Below are 12,671 nucleotides of genomic sequence, written 5' to 3' on the forward strand. Positions count from 1 at the left end.
TCTAAATAAAATAAAAAGTAACCAAAAGAAGGAAAAAAAAAAAAAAAAAAAACTCTGAAATGAATGCATATCTTCTTGAAGGATGTTACAACCAAATAATTACATGGGGCTATTTACATCATTTGATATTGCTAGTCCAGCAATTTGGATATTCCACCTAATTTCACCCTGCAGCCTTTACTTGGTAACATGGGGCTATTCAAAGCCTTACTATATAAACAAGCTCTTTTCCTCAAAAAAAGAGCAACAACTGAATTTATGCGCGGTTTAAAGGATATGTTACCGGACTTATTAACAAGATAAAAACAGAATTGAAAAGTAAAAATAACGTGCAAAATTAAAAGAAGATAGCCTGTGTAACGAGTGCGAATGACGGGTCCGAATGGGAGAAGGGTTTATCTTCTTGTTTGGACTATCTCCTTGTTCAGACTAAAAATAAAATAAGAGTGACAAAGCTTTTCTAATATCGAGCCTTTCTTTGTGAAGGAATCTTTCAAATATTAATTGCTAACTCAGAGATGGAGATGAGATGAAGATGCCTTCTAATGAGGCTGTTACATCTATATTTATAGTACTAGTGTCCTATACTAACTAAATGACTCAAACTTCAACGCGGGCAAATGGCTCCGGAAATATCGGTCACGTTCATTGAGGGCATGATTCTCGGAGATAAAACAGTGAAAGGATAAAATCAAATTCAGACTTATCTTCTCGGACTCCCCTCGTGCGGGTTCGGTTCGTTCCCTCCGGCTTCTCGGATCAATATTCGCTAATCACCCCGTATGACCCTTCGATGAACTGAGGTGAACTTACGAGTTCTCACCGTACACAAATAGCCCCTCCATTTTTCGGAGTAAAGAAATGGATGCGGGAAATGGATTGACAAGACTGCGTTCTTCCCCAGGACCGTTCTTTATTTTTGATCGCGCAATTGACTAACCTGAGTCCGAGCCTAATTAATGTTGTGCCGTCGTCTGCCTTGGAAACATGTATTGTCAGAATCCTTTAGCCTTCTGCATTCTTACTAACGTTACTAGAGACCTTTTCAAATTCAACTTCCTCATTATATAAAGCCATGCACTTATTAGTTCTTCACATATTGTGAAAACCTTGGCTTTTGACGCTTATTTGCCTTCCATACACTTCTTTATGATGTCTTCTCCATTATTGTCGACCGATGTTGTCTTGCCTTCAAATTCTCCTCCATCATCTCCTATTGAACCTTTTGATATGAAAGAACTCGAGCTCCAAGTGGTTGAAATCATTTCAGCTGGGTTCAAATATGAGGATGATTGCAAAGTTGGCCATCATTATGACCATGTGAGGCATTTTGAATCTTTTGTTGTTGACGTCACAATTTTCAGGGTTAGGAGAGAGTGCCATTTAGATGACGGCGTTGAGATTTCCCCTACTGGGCAGGGTGTGCAAATTAACCACCACATCCCAGGTTATTCTCTCATATACACTTATCCATTTGTCATCGGGTTTACACTTCCAGTCCCTCAGGTGATCGAAGACCTGTGCTGATGTTATCGAATTTGCGTTGGGCAAATTGCTCCTCAGATATGACGACTTGTTTACTGCATTCAATTTTTGGCCGGTATGGTCGGAGTCCCATTCACATTAGACCATTTAATCTATATTTACATTCCCGGGGTCATTCCTAGGGGTATTGTCCATTTGCTCTCACGGGGCCCTTGAGGTCTAATCGACCCCGAGAATGACTTTGACCGAGGATGGTTGCATCGATTCGTTATTATGAGAACGACCCAATTGCAACATGCCAACTCTGACTCTTTACTGGAGGCGTGGAATTCCAAGCCGACTGCTATCGGACCCGAACTCATACCCGGGAATTTTGAATGGGTAACCACCGTATTGGTGTTCTTTGAACACGTAGGTCGCTCTTGGAAAGACGTGGGTCCGATTGGATGGAGGGCCAAGAATCATGGTAAATCCCATTCTTTGTTACCATAATTTGCACTTTTCCATCTTTTGTTACCATAGTTTGTAGTTTTCCAACCTAACTTGTTTCTTTGTGTTCTAGGGCTTCCGGTGAAGAAGGCACCAACGACGAGGGCTGCCAGAGTAAAACCCGAAGACACTGCCGAAGGAAGCGCTATAGGTTCGGCCAAGGCATCGAAGAGAAAAGCCAACCTGGAAGCATCAGCCGTTGGTCCAGGAATCGTGGCCAGGGTCAAATCTCACCGGGTCTATCGGAGAGCATTTTAGGGGAGGTCCTGCCCTGATCGTGGAGATCGAGGACGATCCTGAAGAAGAGGATGTTGCGAGTCCCAATGACCGTGCTCCTCTCCAGCCCGAACTGAGGAGAACTTTATTGAGGAGATTACCCGACTTCGGGCAGAGAACGAACGACTTAAAGCAGCTTTATCCGAAGATGCTAATGAGCCCAAGGATGACGAGGTCTAGAGCCCGAAAGTTTAGGATTTCTTGTTTTTTGTTGATTTGCTTTGTACGGTCGTTTTGACCGATGTCAATCTTCTTGTACGGATGCTTAATTGAATAAAAGTTGTTTTTGAATTGGCTCGTAGCTCGATTTGTTTTTTTTCGAACTTAATTTGGCTAGGAGTCAATCCGTTCAAACTTAACTCTGAAGCAATAGATATCTCATTGAGGTTACGCGGGAAATCCGAACGTCCCATCACGTCACTTCTTACTAACACGGGGTAGGCGTTAGTTCCTGATTGGTCGCTACGGGGCACATGTCAGTTCCTAATTGCTTAGTACGGGGCACGCGTCAATTCACGATCGATTGTTTGGGAGGCGACGAATGGGAAACGTTGCCTCCCCCCTTTATAAATACTCTATTCTTAGCCCTTTCATTCACTTTCCATTTTCGAAAACTTCCCTCCACCTTCAAATCTTCAAATCTCCAAAACTTCAAACCTTCCAATCTTCAAACCTTCATCCTTCCGCTTCTTATCAAATTTCTTCAACTTTTCATTGGTTTTTTCCATTTGATCTTCATACTTTTTACAACTTTTTGTTTTTCACTCTCTTTTCTAAGAAAATATGGCTTCTAGTTCCCAACCTTCTTCTCGTGAAAACACTCTGGCTAGTTCCCCTAGTGCCATCGATGCTGCTGCCAAGGCAGATACTGAGGTTCCTTTATGAACCTCGAGGAAAGGATGTGATACCGTTATCATACAACTTCGACTCGAAGTTGTATTACGATTTTGCCCCTGCAATTCTATCAATGATTAACAAATCTGTGCATCTTTTTTTCTTCATTTTTAATTTTTTTTTTCATTAATTCTTTCTATTTCAATTAATATTAGAAGTCCATGATCATTTTGATTGAACATCTTATAAAAGAGAAGTCCAAGTGATTACAATTATTACAATCGTTAAAGATAATAAAAAATGAAAACAATGAGGTCTTTTAACCACACTATTTTGGCCATAATGGCCCAAATAGAGTAAATTCATATGACTATTTAGGTCAAATTTAATAATTTATGCTTACTTAATGTTATTTCTATCTTTTCTTCTCAAAATTTATCTTAATTTAAAATTGTACAATAGAGGTTATAATGATTTTTACATAAATGTGGCTAAATTTGGGTCAAATTGGTGTGGGACCCATTCACATGCTTTGCTTTAAGTAGTAAGACTTTTCATTTTCCCGAAAATTTTACCTAAGGTTGAGCATCCTCTAAAGCATGACCATAGTTAATAAATTCAGAAGTAAATGAAATTTATTACAATACTTAAAAAGTACAAATAAATGCCACGTAAAAGTAAAAACTCAACGTACTATCCGAACTTCTCTTCGTGAATATGAAAACCGAAGAACTTGAAGAGGCATACGTAATTAATGAAACAATAAAAACTAATTGATTCTTCCATTAACCAAGGTTCTCTTCTTTAATCTAAAGCCGAAGAATTTGTAAAGTTGCAATTGATAAAACTATATATATATATATATATACACACACACCCCAAATTCATCTACAATATTACGAAGTATTTTTAGATGGTCATTCTTCCATTAAGTCTTTTCAAGCTGTCGATATTGAGGTCTATATTAATATCAGAATTATGAGATCAATCTACATGTTTATAATATTCGGATATTCATTCCTTTTGGAGTTTATCTTATTTACAACAAGCTGCATTATAAGTATACGTCTCTATATAGGTCTCTACGCACTCACTGCATTATAAGTATACGTCTCTATGCACTCACTGCTCTACTATACTATATCCTGGAGTACCTCTATTTTGAGGAACATTCATCCCACTATCTTGTCTATTAAATATTAGTAGTCTGACTCTTTAATCAGTACGTTTCCTTTCTTGTATATTATTGTTAATATTAATTTATAAGCGATCACTTTCTTATATGAAAATCAGTCATGTTGAAATTTGTGAATGAATGTCCTAAGAGAGGCTGGAGAAGAAAGAAGCATCGAAAAAGAAGAAGAAGAACAACAAGAAAAGAAAAAACCCATAATTGAGAAAGTGTTACTAATGCTCTGCATCTTCACTGCATTTTGAAACTTATTTTATTTGTTTTTGTCTAGGAAGAGAATTCATTGTTTTCTCTTCTATTTTATTTTTCCTCTTAATTTAAGTAAAATAACAAACATTTTGAGTGTACTTGACGCCGTAAAACAATGGTGACTACTTTTGTTGAATTTCAAATTTGGTCAATAAAGATGTCTGTTGTATTATAGCTTCAGCAAGATTTAAAGAGTGTAGTATTTTTCTCATTTGTGTAATAATCTTATGGTAATGACACACTCGATCAAATATTTTCAGATAAATGACAATTATATAAGCAATTAGTGGTTTTTTTAGGTGCGTATCAGAAAGTAATTCCTTAAATTTCTGTCAATTATGTTCAATTGGGAATTACATTTATCCCTTGTTAGCAATTATATATCATTCCACATATATTGTTCTAATGAGTCTACATAAATTGACATGAAACAAACATGCAAGATGGTCATGTGCAAAAGAAACAAAACCGCAAACCGATAAGTCAATAGAAAAACCCGACTAGTGGTTTGTTTTGACTTAGTTTGGTGTTGAAAGAAAAAAAAAAAACCCGATCATAATCGGTTTGGTTTGGTTTTATGAATCAAACACACATGTATTCAATTTTTAAAACATAAAAATATTTACTTGTAATGTAATTTATAAATGTTTCTTAAATTTTTTCGTAATTTTTTATCTATTATCATATTATTCAAACTTGAACTTAGAATTTTGAATGCCAATAAGTTTTATATCATATGGATGTTAGTAACTCAAATAAAGTCAAAACCAAAACCAACTCAACACTAATGCTAACAAAAGAAATTCAATTACCATGAAGAATGACAATAATGTTGGATATCTATTTTTTAATTTGCATAATTGGTTTAGAGAATGAAAATACATAACTTAAGTTTTTTTTTCTTTGTCACGTAACTAATACTTGTTAGCCGTACTTATTTTAGCACGACTTAGTATTTTTAGATTATGGTCATTTTCTTTATGGCTTATTAATTAGCAATATTTATTTTAACCGATTTTATTATCTTTTGTTGAATATTTTAATACAATTGTCATCACTCTTCTCACATTTTGTGTTATTTTCTTAAGAAACACCTTAATTATATAGTTGTATCTTACTAGGACTAAAGAAATATTTGAAGTAAAAGTGTATATGTTTTGTATCAAGACTATTCTAAAAAAAAAAAAAAAAAACCCAAAAAACCCGAAAAAACCTGAGGTTGAAAAACCCGAATTTTATTGGTTTGGTTTGGTGTATAAATTTTAAAACCCGACGCAATTGGTTTGGTTTGGTGTTTAAAAAATCCAAACCAACCCGATCCATGTACACCCCTAGTGCAACACGTGTATATATACACACAAACTGTTTAACAATCGCACATTGAACAAAGGGGACTTTCCAAACTCTCCGCAATATTCTCTGTAATATGCATTTCTACTTTGCATCTTAATGCCACAAATAAAGGTGTGAATGCGACGAGTTTGAAAACTTTGTCCTACTCAGTCCCCCGTAAAAAGAAACAGCAGAAATCTAAATAAAATAAAAAGTAACCAAAAGAAGAGAAAAAAAAAAAAAAAACTCTGAAATGGATGCATATCTTCTGGGAGAATGTTACAATCAAATACTCCCTCCGTCCCTAAATTAGTGTCGTTTTAGCTCATTCCACGCTCATTAAGAAAAACAATAAACATAAGGTATAGCTTGCTAAGCTACCCTTATTTATCAGATGTTTCTTGAGAATTAAACACTATTTGGAAGAATTAGTTCTTTAATATAAGGGTATAGTTGGAGATAATTAATTACTATTTTTTGTCTTGAACCTAAAGTGACTCTTATTTTGGGACAATTTTTTCTACTAAAGCGACACTTATTTTGGGACAAAGGGACTAATTACATGCTTATATGTGTCCACATCATTTTGATATTGCTAATCCAGCTGTTTGGATATCACTCAAAGCAACAAGGTTTATAAAATCTTCAACCTCAAGTCATCCTACCTACCCAGTGTCTTTACTTGGTGACATGGACCTATTCAAAGTTTTACTAAACTAGCAATCAGCAAAATCTTTCCCCACGTGGATGATGATAAAAGGATGCCTTAAGAAGCACTATCTTTTCACTTTTCATAATTGTAGTGTTGGAGTCACTTTACGTACATTCCAACTGATCTATCGAGTACTAGCTACTTTCCATCGGTATAAGTATATGGTAATTCTATCTACCAAGATTTAGAAAGAATTCACCTAATGTCGCCTTTGCTATGGTTCAGAAATTTTTTTGCCCAAATTTATCACTTCCAACTCTCCGATAGCTACATCGCCTCCTCGGAGAAAGGATGCCTTAAAGCACTACACAAAACCATTTGCATTAACACAAAACATGGTAAGAATTAGCAGCTACACAAGCTGCTTGATCAAACAATAGCTGCATAAGTCCAACTTTTGTATTCCTTTCATAATTGAATCATCTGTATACAAAAAGGTCCAGCCTCATGAAAATGCACTTATTCTGTGTAAATTGCAAATCAGGGCATTTCTCTCTCTGTGTGTGTGTGTTGGGGGGGGGGGGGGAGGGGCAATTAATGTTCAAAAAACACTCGTCAAAAAGGGGGGCACAACTCAGGACCTTCCAACAGATGAAGAAATTCAGAACAAAGGTGCCAAACCTTGTCCTGTATTTTTCAGGAAAATGTATAACTCAACAACATTTCAAACCTCATGCCTCTCCTAATTCGGGAGTGACCTATCTATAGAGTTCAACTAGATGAGATCCACTATGTTTTGAGTGATTAGTTGAGATCAGTAAGGCGACTTGCAAAGGCAAAGAAATGATTCACAGATGCCCATTTACCAAATGCCTATTATGGTTACCTAGTCTCGTATGAGGATTTCTAAGGCCGGGACCTTTCTTTTGGAGGACCCGTTTGGGAATGTCGTGCAACTCCATAACCTGAATTGTCCGCTGCCTCTTGCCTGAAGAACAATACCATCAGATTATGGTTAGATCTTGTAGTGTATCAATCATTTAATTACTACATTCTATAAGAAAACAGTCAACTCCTCTCTATAACGGCGTCATTTCTCCTGATACCTTTTGGCTACTATAGCAAAATGTTGTTATAGAGAACATATAATATAATATAAAATGAAAGATTGGTTCAGCAGAAAACATAATTGTTATAGTGAAATATTGTTATAGATAAAGGCTGTTATAGAGAAGTCTGAGTGTATATCTATCAGCATTAAAAGTACACACAAAACTTACCCTTCTCAGCTTCATGGCAACGCTTCTGGAGCTTTCTCTTTGTTGACTCAAGTTTCACATGATCTGCGCCCTCATCTGGATATTTCAATCTCTAATAACACGAAATTATAAACTGTTAGTTAGAGACCGAAGCTCTACACAGAAATACAAACTAATTCCCTTCAAATACTCACATTTTGTTGGATAGGCACAGGCCTCTTTTGAATTTTGCTTTTGTCAGATTTCTGCAGGAGTTTCCTTTCCTCACCGTTGAGCTTCCTTTCAAATGTTGGTTTTATCGGTCTTCCAGGTCTTGAATCGCCTCCAGAAGGCTTATTTGGTTTGACAACGTTGAGCTGCCTTTCAAATGTTGGTTTTATCGGTCTTGCAGATCTTGAATCGCCTCCGGAAGGCTTATTTGGTTTGACAACTGATGTTTTATTCTTTGGTTGCTCACCCTTCTTGTCCTTTGGAGCAACAGTGACGTTCTCGGTAACCCGCTGCTTCCGTACAGGATTATTGTTCTCTACCGATGCCTTCCGGCCATTTTCATGGCTCTTGTTGGATTCCCCACTGCTTTGAAGATCTAAAAGAAAATCCCCAATCAGAAAAGATAAGAAAAAAAGAATAGAAAAGGCTATACAACTAGAACTCTCTATAACAACCATCCTCTATAATAACATTTTACTATAACAGCCATGTTTTCTGTGGAACCGATCTTAAATTTTATGTTATATTATATGCTCTCTAAAACAGCATTTCGCTATAGCAGTCAAAAAAAAAAAAAAAAAAAAACACACACACACAGTCATAGAGAGGTTTGACTCTATTTAAAACTATAAGGCCAAAATTTCTACTCACTTCCATCGTCATCCATGCCATCAAAGAACTACATTGATCGGGAATGAGGAAAACGAGTCAGTGTCGATCCTGAAGGAAAGATAAAAGATTTTGTAGAAGAAAGGGAAGATGTTAGGCATACTTTTGAAAACTCGATTGAAGTGGTCTGAGTAGAAATGAAAGCTAAGTCCTCCAAGGGCGGGGAAGGAAGTCCTTCCTCCTCTTCATCAACAACAGATGCTTTCATAGATTCGGGGGTGCTTTCTGTACCAATAATTTGCAATTCACCACATTAGACTTCAATAACGACTACAAACATAGAATACAGAAAACAGAATTTTGAAGGAGAAATAACAAGAACCTTGAAATGCTGCTATAGCCTTCACCCACTCGTGTACCATAACCTTCCAGTCCCTGTGATACATGAAAAATGAATAAACATAAGCAATAAGCTTTGCCAAGACATACATAATCAAACACACAGATCATAACAAGGTGGGATGTCAAACAGAAGAAGTAGCGGTTGAACCGTTGAAGTGCACAACTAAGAGGTGAGATAAATATGCTTCTGCTTCTGATGAATAAAAAATTACTCAATATTGAAGCAGAAATTCATTAAAGCACTGCACAGATAAGGAAAGGACCATCATCACTCTATGTATTCCACACTATCATGTAAATTAATAGAAGATATGAACGTCAAATAAAAGCCACAAGCGACAAAATCGTGCCATATCTTGAAAAGAAAATACAACTCAAAACTATATTAAGTGAAGCAAGTTGTAAGAGCCGCAAGATAACAAAATTCTCATGTTCATTTTAGGAGGACAATTAATATTCAAATCAACGGTAAAATGAGATACTTAATAACATAAATTCGATTTCAATTGGCAATCATTTTAGGGTTTATGTCGTAGTTCAACAGCAATAAAGCAAGAGTTCCATACTCGACCAATGTACTAGACAGCTGCCGAATATTATTTGAGTTGTGCTTTCGGGGAGCATTAACCGACTTCCTGAGAGCAAGGCGTTTACAAAAGCTTAAAAAGAGGGCAAATCAAGTAATACATGTGTGAGTTTAGAAACTTATTAGGAAAACCTGTAAGTTTTTCCTCTCCCGCCGTCCAGTTTATGTGGTATAGTTTGACCAGATACAAAATTCTAAACATAGAGATGTAACATTCTTTTTTCAAACAGATTAAAAAGGATATCACATAAAATGAAACAGAGAGAATAGTATTTTAGCCACCATAGACTTACGATGCAAATTGTGGACTAAAAGACTCCAATAACTCTTTTTTTGAAATTAAAAAGCATATCACATAAAATAAGACAAAAGGGATAGTATTTTAGCCAGCAGAAAATTAAGATGCAAATTATGGACTAAAAGACTCCAATAACTCGTTTTTCCAAATGCGAGCCCAGCCATGACTGACTTAAGGAGAAAAGGGGAAAAAGAAAGAAAAGCGGGTGAACTGATCCGGAACTGATTTGAATCATTGTTGCGAATACTAGGTTTTTCTTTGTCAAGTGGATAATGTACTTATTTGTTTGGTATCTTTTCTGAGGTCCAACTTAAATTGCATTCCGATCACGGTCTAAGGATTAATTTTTATATTATTTTAGCAAGTTTTACTTGTGATAAAAATAAAAAACAGAGTCATATTTTAGATGAAAATATATTTTCTATTATTTTAGATTTTAATAAATAAGTTAGTGATTTTAATATTTTTTTAATATTCTTGTTATAGTCTGATTATTTTTCTATGAGTCTAAAAATAGTTAGCTTATATGTTATCTTTGTATCTTATTTTTATCTTAAAAAATACACAAAAAAAAAAAAAGAAGAAAAAACTAAGTTAAGAAAAAGACAAAAAGCAAAAGAGAAAAAGACAACAGAGTCACAATCAGCGCCAATGGAACATGCACTTTGGAAAATAGAACTAAGAAGGGGTACGCATGTAATTAGTTATAGCCGTATGGGTAATTTATGTTATTTATTTATTTAGGAGGGGGCACAGGAGGGTCGATAGTTTCTTTTTAATGGACATTTTGTGTTGTCTTCCCTTTCCTTCTGGGCAATTTGCAGGATTTCCCTTCGCTGGGGTAGTCTTTAATTTTTGACCTTCAAATCAGTGGTCTTTAATTTTTAGCCTTCGCTAAAAGCTCCTTAGTTTCAGGTTCAAATCCCCGCTCAGTCAAAAATTTAAAAAAAAAAATTATAAGGCATAAGTTGGGTTTCAAACTCTGCCTCAAGGCAAAAAAAAAAAAAAATTGCTGGAATTTACAAACCTCTGCCTTAAGGCCTAACTTTGGGCAAAAGTTAGGCGGCAAAAATTAGGCCTTAAGATAGAAGTTTGACTTAAGGTCTAATTTTGGATTAAAGTTTGCCTTAAGGCAAAAGTTGGAGTCCAACTTCTGTCCTGCGAATCCCATCTTATGCCTTGCTATTTTTATTTTTATTTTTTGATTGAGCCTAGGTTCGAACACAGGACCTCTGGATGTTAAGCGAAGGAAAAATATCAAAGACCACCAATTTGAGGGACAAAAATTAAAGACCACCCCAAAAGAAGGACAATCCGCGCAAAAAAATATTTCCTTCTTGGTGATTAGTGAATGTTGGGCTGCTAAGCCCAATACATATTCACCATATGAGTGTGCGGTTTTTGCATGGACTGTCCTTCAAACGCACTGGTCTTTAGTTTTTGAACCTTATATCTGGTCTTTAAATTTTGGGAAAACAACCTAATCGCCCATATCATTTTATACAGAAAAAATAAATTTGTGTGTGTTTAGCTAACCTACAACATGAAGATTATAGGATAGCAATATATCCTTTTTTTGCTTTCCACAAATATCCTAACCAATATACTACCAACACACACAATACACACACACACTTTCACACACACAAATCAATTCTCTTTTTCCCTCTTGTCTTTTCTATCTTTCTAGTGTGTGTGGCGGGCGCGGACGCGCGGGGGTGGGGGGTTTGTTTAGCTTACCTACAATATTTTTCTATTTAAATTAAAAGAAAAATTATGTCCCACTCAATTAACTTTTCTAAAATTCACACATTGAATCCTATATGTAAATGTACACCTCTTAGATTAGGCACAATAATAGCCACCTAAATATTCCTACCAAGTCCCAAAGCAATGACAACTCTAGCACAACAATATATTGAATCATCTCTTAAAAAAGATTTACCAAAAAAGAGCAAGGTGGCTGACCATTTGGAGCCATGGCCACAATTGGAAGGCAAGTGGTATTTGTCATCGGTGCATCCGCAGGGCTCGGCCATGAATTCTGCTTTGACTTAGCTAGGGCAGGCTGTAAGGTCGTGGCAGCTGCTCATCGGGTGGACCGGTTGAAGTCCCTTAGTGATGAAATAAATACAATGGCTAGCTCAAATTCACATTTTGTTATAGCTGTGGCTATTGAACTTGATGTTACTAGTGATGGTCCAACTATTGAAGCATCTGTAAAGAAAGCTTGGGATGCTTTTGGCCACATTGATTCTTTTATTAACGATGCTGGTGTTAAGAGGTACATAAAATACGTCTAAAGTATGAGCCAACAAACTGTATGTGTTGTTGGTTTGTTAAACACACGAGTTTTGGTAGGACGGAGGACTGATACTATATGCACTTTTTTCACTTTAACAAGGACTCCCTTTCTTTGGATTCGCATTTGAGAAAGAGAGCTATTGTATGATCAGTTCCAATATACAACTTTATTAATAAAGGTAATAGTGAACTTCATATAAGTAAGTAGTTCTGTATGAATTTCATAAAATGTTCATATCTGACACTTGTGGCAACGGAGTCAACAATTCATACAAGGAGATTAAAAAAATTAAGATAACACACACAAGATATGAACTTGTAACTTAAAGCAGTCATAGGAAATTCAACAGCTTATTCATAAATAAATAAAAAAATCTTTTACTATTTATAATATTTGTGTGTTCCTTTTTGTCTTAGTCTTGTTTGGCAAGCTACGGTAAGTTTTCCATGAAATCCTTAATAACATCCTAGAAAATTCATGATTTATTCTTGAT

At 35.8% G+C, this 12,671-nt stretch overlaps 1 protein-coding gene across 1 annotated transcript in view; it reads right to left on the bottom strand.

The window, feature by feature from the left end:
• Positions 1-6,758: 6,758 nt before the first annotated feature.
• The window catches only part of LOC132049176 (probable mediator of RNA polymerase II transcription subunit 26b), a 90,593-nt gene continuing 84,680 nt past the window's right edge, over positions 6,759-12,671 (bottom strand). The window contains exons 5-9 of the mRNA XM_059439871.1: positions 8,751-8,872; positions 8,630-8,657; positions 7,963-8,354; positions 7,790-7,880; positions 6,759-7,497 (exon numbers count right to left, since the gene is read on the bottom strand). Of these exons, the coding sequence (XP_059295854.1) occupies positions 7,358-7,497; positions 7,790-7,880; positions 7,963-8,354; positions 8,630-8,657; positions 8,751-8,872 (773 nt within the window). The 3' untranslated portion in view covers positions 6,759-7,357. The remainder of the gene's footprint in view (positions 7,498-7,789; positions 7,881-7,962; positions 8,355-8,629; positions 8,658-8,750; positions 8,873-12,671) is intronic.

Source organism: Lycium ferocissimum, chromosome 3 (genome assembly GCF_029784015.1).
Source record: "Lycium ferocissimum isolate CSIRO_LF1 chromosome 3, AGI_CSIRO_Lferr_CH_V1, whole genome shotgun sequence".
Taxonomy (NCBI): Eukaryota; Viridiplantae; Streptophyta; class Magnoliopsida; order Solanales; family Solanaceae; genus Lycium; species Lycium ferocissimum.